Source organism: Lipotes vexillifer, unplaced genomic scaffold (assembly GCF_000442215.2).
Source record: "Lipotes vexillifer unplaced genomic scaffold, Lipotes_vexillifer_v1.1 scaffold525, whole genome shotgun sequence".
NCBI classification, from domain to species: Eukaryota; Metazoa; Chordata; class Mammalia; order Artiodactyla; family Lipotidae; genus Lipotes; species Lipotes vexillifer.
In genome coordinates, this window is record NW_006786891.1 from 1,082,486 (window position 1) to 1,097,022 (window position 14,537).

At 36.2% G+C, this 14,537-nt stretch overlaps 1 protein-coding gene across 1 annotated transcript in view; it reads left to right on the plus strand.

Moving 5' to 3' along the window:
- Window positions 1-14,537, plus strand: part of EPS15 (epidermal growth factor receptor pathway substrate 15) — a 155,621-nt gene that overhangs the window by 81,903 nt on the left and 59,181 nt on the right. The window contains exon 13 of the mRNA XM_007459632.1: window positions 10,585-10,657. Within this exon, the coding sequence (XP_007459694.1) occupies window positions 10,585-10,657 (73 nt within the window). The remainder of the gene's footprint in view (window positions 1-10,584; window positions 10,658-14,537) is intronic.

A 14,537-nucleotide genomic window follows, 5' to 3' on the forward strand; every position in this document is an offset into this window, starting at 1 on the left:
TCTTTCCCTTTGCCTGAGCACACCTTTTACCTTATAAAGTTTTATTCCTGCTTTAAGGCCCAGCTTAAATATCATCTCCTTTGTCAAACCTTCCCTGAAACCTTGATTGCTAGTTCCTCTTCCCTTTCTACTTACAGAGTCTTTATTCCTTTATAATAGTACTCACCACATTTTAGTGTGATCTTTTTTTTATTTTTATTTTTTGGCTGCATTAGGTTTTGGTTACTGCCCATGGGCTTTCTCTAGTTGTGGCGAGCAGGGGCTGCTGTTCGTTGCAGGGTGGGGGCTCCTCATTGCAGTGGCTTCTCTTGCTGCAGAGTATGGGCTTTCGGCACAAGGGCTTCAGTAGTTGCAGCACGCCGGCTCAGTAGTTGGCGGGAAGCGGGCCCTAGAGCACAGGGTCAGTAGATGTGGTGCATGGGCTTAGTTACTCCACAGCATGTGGAATCTTCCCAGACCAGGGATCGAACTGTGTTCTCTGCATTGACAGGTGGATTCTTAACCACTGTGCCACCAGGGAAGTCCTGATCTTTTTTTTAATGTGTCTTCTTTTTTGTTTTGATTTGAACTCCTTCAGGGCAGGGTCTGTGTCTTATTCATTTGGATATGTCTAGAAATTAATGCACACAGTGCCTGACACCACAGAATTTCAGTACAGGTTAGTTGCTTGAATAAATAAGGCAAAGTTTGGTATAAATATTAGAATATTTTCCAGACTTAATTCCTGCAAAGTTTATAGCAGACTAGAAACCATCACTAAATGTTGAAATAAAGCAAATGATCTTCTGAATAATAGCTTATTTTGAAGACCATAGAAGAAGATTTTGTAGGCAAGAGGATTTTTAATCCTGAAGGTTAATGGACTGGTTTTTTGTATTTTGCCAACCTGTTCTTGTGTCAGGGATTTCCTTTGAGAATCTGATAAAGGCTATTAGACTCTGCCTCCAGAAAAAAAGAACATGTTTATCCATGTACACTGTTTTGCATTTATTTCAGGAGTTCCTAGACCCTTAAAAACTATCCATGGACCAATTTTTAAGAACCCTTGTTCTGAAAGTAAAGTGGTTCAAATAGAGAAGTTCGTGGCAGTGAAAAGGCAAAACATACCAAGAAATTGCTTCAGTCTCTTAGATAGTGTGGTGGTGGTGGGTTATGCTGAGGCAGGAGTTAATATTTATTTGTCTTCTACCAGCTTCTACTTCCTTCCTGTCTTCTGTCCTTTTAGCAACATCAGGAAGTAAAAGCTACATCCTGTCAGGCCAGTTTGTTATCCTGGTCTTGGGCCAGTAAACAGGATAGATGATTACAATAATAGTTATTTGGCATTGTGCTATTCCTGCTTTATATAAATTCTCTTATTAAATTCTTGCAACACGGCTGAAGCGTAAGCAGTTTTATTCTGATTTTTCAGATGATGAATGGACAAGTTTTCTAAAAAGTTTTCCTTGATATCCACTTCAGCTTAGAGAACACTCAATATCCTTCTCTCCGAACACTTACAATACTGAATTATATTTCTTTCCCCAGTAGTCTCTGAGCTCTGTGTGATAGTACCAACTGTCTCTTAAAATTTCTAATTAGGCAGTATAGTGTAGTATTATTTCAGAGCGTGGGCGTTGTAACCAGATTGCCTGGTTTGATTCCATACATGACTTAGACAAGTTACTTAACTATCTGTGCCTCAGTTTCTTCATCTGTAAAATAGAAATACGAATAATCCCATGTAAAATGCTTAGTACAGTTCCTGGAACATGGTAAATTCTCAATGCATGTTAGTAATCATCATCATCATCCCCAAAACCTAGCTCAGCATTTAGAGCACAGCATTCACTGAAAGGTGCTCAGCAGACATTGGTTGGAATAGCTGAATGAGCACTCTCTTCCCTAGTTGGAGACTGGAACTGTGTAGCTCGGCAGCCAGAATCTGTGTTCCTAAATATATAGATCTCTACCTCAGTCGTATATAAGAACTGATTTTTTAAAAAATATTTCAGGTGATGTTAGCATATGGTTTTAATTTTTTTTTAATTATGTTTTTGGTTTAGTTTACTTCAAATACTGTGAGAAAACATTAGCTCTGGAGAGAGCATTGGTTATATTGTCGAATCTGGAATTCTTTTGCTTATAAAATCCAATGTGATCTGTTTCTGGCCCTGTGGTACTGATGCTAGAAGGTCTCAATTGTGACTACCTCAGCAATGGCGTTACTGATTGAGTAATCGAAGCTCTACATTGTAGTATGCGTTTGTTTGGTTATAAGGAGGCACCTTAATTTGTTTTCACATAAAGTACATGGCTCATCATTTAAAACCTCTGCTTGGGGAGACTTCCCTTATTTGAAACCCTCCTTGCTCAAGTCTGAATCTGTGCTAATACAGCAGCTGCTAGCCACATTTGGCTATTGAGCACTTGAAATATGGCTAATCCAAATTAAGATGTGCTATTAGTATAAAATATACTGGATTTCAAAAGAAGAATGTAAATATTTTGGATATCTTGGATTAAGTAAAACATATTAAAATAAATTTCACTTGTTTCTTTTTAATATATAGCTATTTGATCATTTAAGATTACATGTGTGTCATATTTCTCTTGGACCGCTCTGGTCTGAATCAGTTGTTTTCTATAAAAATTATGTTTTATTTGCTTGTATTATTTTGTGGCACTGGTAGCTTATTAAGGGGCACTTACCTCTTTTAAGAGAGCAATACTTTTTAGAATGTGTTTCAGTTTGTCTTTGGGAAACAAAAATATCTACCAAGAAATTTCAGCTCCTGAAGGATTTAGGAGTCAGTCTCTACCAACATACTTAAGTCCTAACTGCCATCACTCTGGATGCTTGATTACAACTTTCCAAAAAGCCAGTAAATGTTCTACTTTTATACTAGTAAATTGTATGATGATGATGATGATGATGATCGCCGACATTTACTAAGCACTTATTGTGTGGTAGGAATTGTGCTGAAGTATTTCTAGATATAATATAAATTAGTCATCCCCATCAACTTTATTATCCCTTTTTTTTAATTACGAAAACCAGGTTCTAGTCTTACATTTCTTTTCTTTGAGTTTTTTTCATCTCATTTTGTTCTGCTAGATAAGTAGAATAAATTAATTATTTGGGGTTTGCAAAATAAACTTTCATTTCTCCTTTTAAAAAGTGAAACATCTAATTTTGGATTCTGCCACTGACAGGGCAGTGGTCATGTGAGCCATACCCCAAAGTTTGTGTTTACCCCTGATTCCAGTTAGGCTTTCAACAGTTTATGCCCATGAATACATTCGGACTTTTTTTTTTCAAAACTAAAGCTCATTTAAAAAGCCAGCCTCCTAGAACTAAGACGTTTAGTTTTTCCCATAGGACTGAATGTACTTAAACTTTTATAGCAATTATCTTTCTTTTCTTTAAAGTCTTTATTGAATTGTTACAATATTTTAATTAATTAATTAGTTAATTAATTTTTGGCTGCATTGAGTCTTCATTGCTGTGCACAGGCTTTCTCTAGTTGTGGCAAGTGGGGGCTGCTCTTCATGCGGTGCTCAGGCTCTAGGCGCACGGGCTTCAGTAGTTGTGGCACACAGGCTTAGTTGCTCTGCGGCATGTGGGATCTTCTCGGACCAGGGATCAAACCCGTGTCCCCTGCATTGGCAGGCAGATTCTTAACCACTGTGCCACCAGGGAAGTCCCTATAGCAGTTATCTTAACAGTTTTGTAATTAATGGCTATGTTTGTTTTCCCAGCAAACTGTAAGTAGGGGCCCTGGTTTAATCTTTTTTGGCATGTAGTAGATACTCAATAGCTGTTTGTTGAAAGAATGAAATAATATATAGTTATATAATGATTATATATTTAAGGCAAAGAGAAATTAAAAACTTAAGGTACAAATCAATGTCTTTACTCTCTAACTTAAGTTTTTATCAACTAAATATGAATTCTTAGAGTGAAAGACCATCTAACTTTCAGACTGGTTTGAATTACACGCCAGAATTTTCTTATCAGCTGTCTGTAGTTGTTACTCTAATCTAACTTAAGACTTCTGACAGTTCCCAAGATAAGCAGAGTCAGAGTGTTCTATTGCCTTTCTAGCAATTGTCATCAGCTTTCTCAGTAATAAGAGCCTCTGCTTCCTCTCTTCCCCCACAGAGCAGAAGCCAGCAGAGAAAGAAGAGCTATGTTGTTAAATAATGCCATTCAGAGTTCAAAAAAGCACAGCTCAGAAATCTTTAGGGACTCCCATTGCCAGTGAATTAAAAGTCTGTGTGTCTTTACCCAGTACTGGAGTTCTTTTATAATCTTACCCTGATCTACCATTCCAGCTTTATTTACCACACATGAACCCTCCATCTTAGATAAATTAGTCTGCTGTCTAGAATTTTCTCACCTCTGTGCTTTCTTTTTTATTAATTTTTTCACTGTGGTAAAATATACATAGCATAAAGTTGACCATTTTAGCCATTTTTAAGCATACCAGATCAGTGGCATAGGTGTATTTACGTTGTTACACAGCTGTCACCACTGTTCATCTCCAGAATTTTATCATCCCAAACTGAATGATTTAATTGGACTTGATATCAACTCAACTTCGATGGTATACAAAATCCTACTTCTGTAAATTCTGTCCCATCCACTTTATGTTGTTGATGTCATAAATTACATCTTTATACATCATATATCCACTAACATAGCTTTATAATTATTTTTTATGCATTTGTCTTTTAAGTCTTACAGAAAATATTAAGGGGAGTTGTAAACCAAAATTACAATAGTAGTAGTTTTTGGTTTTGTCCATGTATCTACCTTTACTGGAGATCTTTATACCTTCGTATGGCTTCAAGTTACTGTCTAGTAGCCTCCTTTCATTTCAATCTGAAGGATTCCCTTTAGCATCTCTTATAGCACAAGTCTAATGGTAATGAAATCCTCAGCTTTTGTTTATCTGGGAATATCTTAATTTTTCCCTCATTTTTGAAGGACAGTTTTTCCAGATAGAGTATTTTCAGTTGACAGTTTCTTTTTTATTTCAGCATTTTAAATATGTCATCCCACTGCCTTCCGGCCTTCAAGGTTTCTACTGAGAAATCCAATGATAATCTCATTTTTGATCCCATATACATGAAAAGTCTTTCCTTTCTTATTGCTTTCAAAATTCTGTCTTTGTCTTTCAACAAGTTGATTATAATTGTCTCAGTGTGAGTTTCTTTGGATTTTCCTGCTTGGCGTTCATTGAGCTTCTTGGGTTGCAGATGTGTGTATTTCATCAAATTTGGGAAGTTTTCTTCTTGGTTTACCTCTTAGTCTGTCATTGTACTGACATCGTTTTTGCTTTCTTGCATAAGCTCTCCCTTGCATTTGAAATGCCATTTTTCTACCCAATATTGATTCTTTCCTTCAAGGCTTAACTGAAGTCTCATCTTAAGTGAGTCTTCAAGGTTTTGTGTCACAAAGCATTCCCAGGCTGGAATAATTTCTTTTGAAATACCATATGATAAATATACCACTTACTGTCTGCACAGCTTATTTTTGCAATTCCATAATCCTGCCTTCACTGATACCAAGGAAGCCTTTTCAGACCCTCTCCAGAGTCAGGTACCCATCTTCTGTGTTCCCACAGCACCTTGTACTTACCTCTTGTAGCACCCAGTACCCTGCATTGCAGTTATCTTTTTATGTTCTCCTGCCCAACCCCTCACATACACTTAATGGAAAGTGTCTGTCCCATTGTTTTTTTGTATCACTAAAGTACAGCACAGTGACAGGTATGTAGTAGAATTCAGTATTTGTTAAATCAATATGTAGGTTTTGAAGATGCATAAGGATATATTGGGTACCGTTGTGTATTCTTGTTTTTACTCCTCACAACAATCTTTGTGTATGATATGTAAAGTAGATACTACCTTCAATTTACTTTAAGGAATTAGCTCACACAGTTGTGGAGCTGGCAAGTCTAAAATCTCTAGAACAGGATGATAAGCTGGAGACTCAGGTAAAAGTTCATGTTGTAGCTCAAGTCTGAAGACAGTTTGGAAATAGAATTGCCTCTTCCTTGGGGAAGCCTCAGTTTTTTTCTCTTAAGGCCTTAAACTATTGGGTAAGACCCACCACACTATGGAAGGTATCTACTTTACTCAAAGTCTGCTGATTTAAATGTTAATTTTATCTAAAAAAATACCTCTATAGCAACATCCAGACTGGTGTTTGACCAAATATTTGGGTACCATGGCCTAACCAAATTAGTACATAAAATTAACTATCACAGAGGGTGATAGCCAGGGCTTAAGCCTTTCCAAATTTCTCTGTCTCCTGCCTTTCACCTCTGCTTCTTTGTATGAAAATTTTATTATTCTTTAGACAGCAAATGCCAACAACATCTTGACCTACATTTGCCCATCTTCATCATTTCACAGGAATGATTTTTCTTAAGAATGAATGAAATAATCCATGTAAAGTACGTATCACATAACACCTATCATATAGTAAATACTTAATAAGTTCTAGTTTCAATAATTGTTATTGTTAGTAGTAGTAGTAGATATGGTAGTGGTAATAGTGGTTTTCCATTAATTCCAAATAAAGGCATCCTAGATAAAGATTTTAACCACCTTGGCTTTGATCACGGGCCCAATCTTGAGGTAATTCCTGTGATTATGAGGTGGGAAGCTGTGACTGGTTAAGCTTTGGTCAGGAGCTAATCCCTGGCCAGTTACTACTCAGAGAGTTTGAGTCTGTAAAAAGATGGCATTTTCTACTTGAACTATATGGGTAGAAAGATAATAGGGAGAGAGGAGCAGTCTCCTAAAAGAAAGATTGCTGAGTACTGGGAGAAGGGAGGGTCAACCAGAACAAATAGCTGTTGCTACAGTGATTTAACAAAGATGACCTGTGATGAAACCAGTATTTGAATTCTGGACTATATTTTACTCCAAGTCTTATGCTTTGAAAATCATATAATAAGTTTCTAAAAGTAGACAGCAATTATTTTGATTATTAAGACAAGATCAGTGTTTTATAAACTGTTTTGTACCCCATAATTCCTTTTAACAAATTTAAAAATTACTCCATCAATATTATTTAAAATTCTAAGTAGTGTTAATATTATGAGTAAAACAAAACCATAGCATAGGCTCAAAGCCTGCTTTTTTCTTTTTTCCTTTTTTTTTTTTTTTGCGTTACGTGGGCCTCTCACTGCTGTGGCCTCTCCCATTGCGGAGCACAGCCTCTGGATGCGCAGGCTCGGCGGCCATGGCTCACGGGCCCAGCCGCTCTGCGGCATGTGGGACCTTCCCGGACCGGGGCACGAACCCGTGTCCCCTGCGTTGGCAGGCGGACTCCCAACCACTGTGCCACCATGGAAGCCCTGCTTTTTTCTTAATTACTTGATATCTTGTACATTTCACCTTACAAATCTTAAGATGGTAGAGATATCAGCATCTGCAGAGTGAAAAATAATAATCAGAGTCAGAAGAACCATTTCATGGTAGATACAGATTAGAATTCTGGTCTCCAGTCTTGTGAGTGGCTTTTGCCTACTTCATAGTAGGTTTATGCAGTTATCAACTTTAGGCTTCTGAAAGCTTAGCTTGGGCTTTGCATTTCTTCCTGGTTCAGATTCTAGGTTCCATGGAATCATAGCAGTCAACTTTTGGAACACCAGGGAGCTCTTTCTCTGGCCTTTCTAGCTTTGGTATTTGTGGATTCCTCAGGATATGCTATCATCTTGGGAGTGAATAGGGCCAGAGAGATAGTCTAAAATGGAGGGTGTATAGGATCATTTCCCTTTTTTAGAAGTTACTAAGGTGAAGGCAATAGCTTTTCTTGATGTCCAAGATAAGCGGCAAAATGCTCACACACCTGTTTTGAAGTATGTGTCTGTCTTATCCACATATATTGGTGGGCTCCTCAGGAAACTGCATCTAGATGTCTTTTTATTGTGGCACAGAATCTTGAAAAGAATTAAAATTTTAAATTACTAATGTTAAACAGAATGCTTGGATATTCTTGTATTGACTAATGTATCCATCACCTTTAGAAAAATATACTTGTTGTTTGAAAGAGAGGAGAATGTAAAGAACATGGTCAACCATGCTTAGTGTACCTAACTGTGTGTTTAGATATGTTTACTTGCCTGAAATGAGAAGGATAGCTATAGAGGTTAAGTGTCTATGGAATACCACAGTATAACAATTTTGTATCTCTGAAATTATAATCTAAATTAATGAGAAAATTATTTGATTTTCAGTCTGGTTTATAGGACAGATTTTCATTAATAATGTTTTTTATCGAAAGTAATATAACTGGTCATTTTATTATTTTTAAAGTTTTCTGTTTAGCACCTATGTTATACTACTTCCTTTTGGTAATAAAAGGACTTATGAGACCAGAATTTTACTAGATAAAAGTGGATTGAAAGTTAAGTTTAATTGATCTCAGACTAAGATAAACTAATCCCTAAAGATTCCCATATTTTATTTAGTTGAGAATGGTCTTCTGGATGTTTGACATCACCACCACTCCGCACCCCTGCCACACCCAAAATTATGAAGAGAAGTTGGTACTTTCTAAGCTTCCTCCATTTTAGCCAAACATAGACTGTTTGCTGGTTAGAGCTGAGAGTCCTTTGTAATCTGTTTTCTTTTTTCACTAAGTGAGCATCCTTCTTTTGCTCTCCCATTCTTGTGTCTTGGCTGTGTTAAGTCAGCTCACTGCCTTCTTGCAGCCTTGTTTTCCTGCATGCACACTTTATCTTCTGACCAGGCACAGTGACAGCAGTTAACAGGGGAGCAAGAAAGGATTGAATACAAACATGCACATTAGTGTGTGCAGTTTTGGTCTATGATACCATGTTGCGTCTTCTGTTTTTGTCATCTACTGTCAGAAAGGAGGAGCTGAGCTGATATTGACCTAGTGTGGAATGCCTGAGGATTTGGGATGAAGGGAGCAGGCTAGTGTTTCATGTGACTTATCTTTGACATGCTGCAGCAGGACTGAAAACACTCTTCTGCTCACATAAAGCGGAAAGAAAAAATTTCCAAGATTTCACTTGCAGAATTTGTGGAGTATATTTAGATGTTTCTTCCTGTGTTTTTCTAGTTTTCAATTTTATCTAATTTTATAAGGATTGGAAGTGGGGAATGAACTTTGCTTAATAAGTAGATTGAGGTATTATGGAGTAACGAGCTGCAACGATTCACATGGTAAGGGAATGTTTAAAATCTCCACTGACATCTTGACCCACATTTTGACCCATCTGACAAACGGTTAGTGAGCTCCTTGGCCATCTCAAGTGTTTAAAAGTAACAGTAAATAGCTTTATTATTGTGCTTTTTTTCCTCCTATATAAATCTTAAGAGCATTGCACCTGCATATCCAAAACAGTTGATTTTTGTCTACATTTAAAATCTCAGCTCAAAAAAGGTGAGAAATATAAATGTAGCATGTAGTTTTCCCTTAAGTATCTCCTTTGGTGTAATTTTCTCACTTTATGCCTCAGCTTAATGGAGGCTGAGCCTCTGTTTGGGTTATGTCTGGGATGAAACTGAAATATAATCATGAAGCTCTAAGAAGAAACTCTGCAGTACTAATCTGGAGGACTTAATGAATGGCATCCTCCCTTCTTATTGCCTTCTTTTACCTTTCCCCCACCCCAAAAATGTATTGCTGCAGAAATCTATGGCTTTTTCCTCTCATTTTGTAGAAAAAGAAAGTGAAAGGAGTGGGGGTGGGGTGGGTAGATTTCAGTACAAACGGGCATTTAAATTTATTATGTCAAAAAAGAATAGCTCTGTTTTGTAATTCTGAATCTAAGGTTGCTTAAGATTCACTTTAGGAATCCAGCTCTGATGGAAGCATGTAAGACTTTAGATAATGATGTTTCAAACTAAAAGTGGATCCTAACATGTTTGACCTGAAGAGTAGAAAGAGATAAATGCTAATGTGATTCTTTTTTTACTTAGTGTACATTGTCTTATATATTTGATCAATTGGTATGTATGGGTGGTCCTAAAATAGCTTTTGAGCAGATGTGGTATTTAATAGAGCAAATGGCCTGTGTTTTGACAATCTTTTTCTATTTTCTCTGTTGTTTCATTCTAAAATTGGTGCACACAAGTGAGATTTAAGAGGGAATTAACACTTCAGTAAATGTCCTTTTCCCTAATATTGTTGACTGTTTCTATTAGCCATTTTCATTTTATTTGACAGTGATACTTAAGGGTTAAGCTTCAGAGCTGATGCAACTCCTCCTTTTTTTCACCAGCAATTTTCATTGGGCAGCATTTCCATAGCAACAGTGAGATCAGTGAAACCTGAGTGTTTCATTGATTATTTTTCTCCTCTTCCTTTTTTAATATATTCTCTCTTCACCACATTTTAGTGAGAAAGCGATTTTTTTTTTTTTTTACAAACAGAGCTTATATTGATTTCTATTCCATAAATAATTAAAAGAGGGTAGAAAAATCTGCCCTTCATTTAAAAATTGAATGTTTCACTATGTATTTAAAAAACGATTCAGGGTTAGGAGGATGGATAACCATACCGGCTGTAGCTGATGTTCTCAAATATTCTTGCATTGTTTGCTGGTCTTCTAGGGAAAAGAATAATGTGGAACAGGACCTTAAGGAGAAAGAAGATACTATTAAACAGAGAACAAGCGAGGTTCAGGTATGTGAACTGTAAAATTCAGTATTCCATATCTGATTTAGGAGGATTCATTTTAAATGTATGGGGTCGTTTACTATGTGATGGTTGTGGTATTGATGAGTAGGTCAAGGGAATGCTTATTATTTATGTGATATAAATGTTGATCTTTTGCAAAATGATTATTTTTCTCCTAATTCTGGCCTGCAAAGATTACACTACAATGATCAAGCAGTATTTTTCAGTGTAAATTTCTAGCTTTAATGGTATTTTAAGATGATATTTATCTGCATATTATATCCTTAAAGGTAAGTTTGAATGACTTATGATATAAATATTATTATGCCAATAAAACTGAATGAGTGAGATCATCATCATCATCATGAAAACGCAGATTGCTTTTTCATGGGTGTGAGATTTTGTTAGCTAGGAGACCTAGTATTTTAAAGGACTGTCTCTCATAATACTGATAGGGTGGGAAATGGTATGGAACAATTTACAGTAGTATTTTATAAGTTGTTTAGTAGCCAGGATATCTTAAACTTTGGCATAAAGAGATTTAATTCATTTTCACTAAGTGCTAAGTAGCTTCATTTTACAAATAGAAAAGATAATAAAACTTCAGTTTCTGATTGGGAAATGATGCAAAAGAGGTATTTCAAACATTAAAAATACAGAAAATTGGGCAGTGTTGCATTTAGAGCAGTAAGCAATGCATGTGATCATGTTATTGGAGCACCGTTTCTTAAATGCCACACCAGCACATACAGGAGGTTGGATATCAAAGCACTGGTAGCAGTTGCCAGTAAGAGCTCATGGATGGGCATTTCTTAACATGTTACTTGTATGTTGGATTTCCTTGTCCTGATAGTTTGAAATGGGCAAAAGCTCTAAAATTGTTAGATCCATTATTTTGTTTTAATGTAGCACATTCACCAGAGATTGTCTGACAGGTGAACGATGCTAGGGTGGGGAGAATGATTTACTGATGGGCTGAGGAAGAAGCCAGAGAGAGAGACTTCTTATTAGAAGTTGATTCCATTATTGTACTTATTTTTCTGGAATTTTCTTAAAGGTGATATAAAGTTAAGAGATCATCACTAATATATTTCTCTTTGTGGTAGTGAGATATGGAATGGTTACCTCAATTACATTATTTTTGTGCAATTTTTGAACTTCTTAAGAAATGCAAAAAAGTCATAGACTTTAAGCAGTTATTGCTGAAAATAGCTTAAGAATGGAATATAAAATCTCAAAAGTTTTCACAGTCTGAAGCGGTAGATATAGTTACTGATATAATATTGGACAGCTTCTAAATTTAGCTAGATAATGTTTCAAAGTACAAAGGTTTTTGCAGTAGACAATATTTTTTTATTTGTGTACATCTATCTGTGGTTTTTCACTATTGCATCTTTTGAGGATGCGAATTTTAAATAGCCACTTTGGGAGAACACTAAAATTTACATTGTTCTTTTCAGGCTAAATCAGCTACCCTCGAATATTTGATTTCTTATATTTATAGAAGTTTTGTTATCAGTCAAAATTGCTTTGTTATATGCTTGTCCTTCTTTTACTTAGTGGTGATGGTAAGGTATATGTTAATTCTTAAGCTTTGCCAAATCCAAAATGTGTGCTTGGCAGAGGAAGTCTAAATTGTTGAATTTTTTTGCATAAGGTGCTGTAAATAAAAGATATCTTGGGGCGTGGTTAGTATAGGCCAAGTTCTAATGGTTGAGCGTGCAAGTTCATTGAAAAAAACCACAGGATTAAAGCTTTGCATTAGTAGATTCATTACTCATTCCACCCCAATACAGGTGTTGTATTGTCCATGGTAATGAGATACTAGATTAAGAATAACATGAATAATTGACATCTACAAGTAATTAAAACTTTTCATTTTAGTGATTAGTTTCAACAACTTACCTGAAAATGGTAACAAGTATATTGTATTACCTATTGAGTTAACTCTGATTTAGCCATTGGTAATGAGGCACAGGCTAGGAATAACTTGAATAATTAAGATCTGTAACTAACTTGAACTCCTAATGCTTATTTTCTAATTTCTCTGGCAAAAGGCAGTTTACTAGAGCTTATTAATAACTATCAGAATCAAAGAACTTCACTGCTTCTTTCTGACCCCACTTTCTAATGTAGGTGCTAATGAATAATGCCAAAATGAAGACATCAAGGGAGAAGTAAGGGAATATTGACCATCAATAAATGTCTTTCTGCCTAATCCAAACTTGGCTTTTCTGAGTATTCTTGCTTTTCTCCATATTTATAAAGTCACAGATAGTGATTATATGAGCTCATATCTCAAGCACAGAAACCAAACTTTCAAAGCCTCTTTAGATGTGACCAGAGTGCCAAAAGATTAGTTTTTTTTTTTAGCATTTATATAGTCTCCCTAATTCAGTTAAATTAGAAAATCTGCTACATAATTAATTTCTACATGTTTGTTTCCTGTATGTATTCCCATGAATTACCATCTTGAAAACTTACAGTTCAAGACTTTTTTCTTAAAGAGCAAACCAGCAATTAACTTCCTATTTTATGTCGTGAAATGATCACTTAACTCATATGATGTACACTGCTAGTTTGTCAAGTTCCATGGAGAAATTAGGCTCAAAATGATCCAAGGAGGGGAAACTGTAAAAGGATGTTCTATCTCAAATGTTTATGGTTTGAGCTTTTTGTTGTTACAGGGAGAAGGTAGACCCACATTCTTTCCTACCTTAAACTGCATATGTACAGTTTTATTAAAAATTTTCTTCAGGTAGTCAACACATATTTAGGAATTCACCCTCTCATGTGTATGCTTTTCAGTTTTGTATAGAAGTTTATAGGAAACAACTTGGTATCAGACAAACTTAATTCACTTCCTGGTTCTGGCTCTTCCAAGGTTTGAGATCCTAAGGAAGAAATTCAACCACTCTACACATTAGTTTTCTCTTCTGTAACATGAGATAATAAAAATACCAAACAGTTTGCTGTTAGAATAAAATGATATAATACAGGTAAAGTGCCTCAGAGTGATTGGCACAAGGTAAGCGTTCAGTATATGTTCTAATTAATAGTAGTATTCTATATCTTACTGTCATCTCTTTGTTACTCTCCCTTCATCATCATACTCTTTCTTCTCTGACTTCTATCTTCACATGGCTATCTGCATATAGGACTAACCAATATGAAAATACCTTTTTGTTGTTGTTGTTGCTGCTGTCACTTTAGCTACCAGCCTGTTTTTCTCTATTGTTGTTTCTTTGTGTGGCCCTTTTCCCCCTTCCTAGGTTTTCAGTAACCCTACTTAGTTTCCTGTTCACCCATACCATTGTGCTTAATGTATCTCCCCAGGACCAAGAATAATCTTAAGGCCAAATCCATTGGTCCTTCCTACATTGGTTACTGATTTCTTGGGTTGTATTCTCCCAGATATTCATAGCCCTACCTCTTTGACCTTTTGCTTCTGTTGCCTTTGCCAGGGACAGATGGACACACTCCGACCCCCTCTTTCCTCCCTTTTCCATACCCCCTGTCATCCATATACTGATAACTCACAAATATTTGTCAAGCCCTCAGTTCTCTTGAGTGCCAGTCTGACATCTCCAGCTAGGCATTTTGAGGTTTATCATTTCAAAGCCAGTATATCTAAAATGAGTCTCATCTTGTTGAAAAAAATTGGCTTCAAGTTGAACTTTTCTGTTTCTGTCAGTGTTTTTCTTTCTCTCTACTGCCACCCCATCACCTAACATCTGAAATTTTGACGTCAGATGTAAGTGCTTACTCCATCCTCCTCCTGCCTTTCTTCCTAAACCAATTTTAGTTATGACTCTTAGATGTGAAAATCTTTACTGCTGCCCACTGCCACTGTTAATAATGGGAGGATGTCATCCTCATGGATATA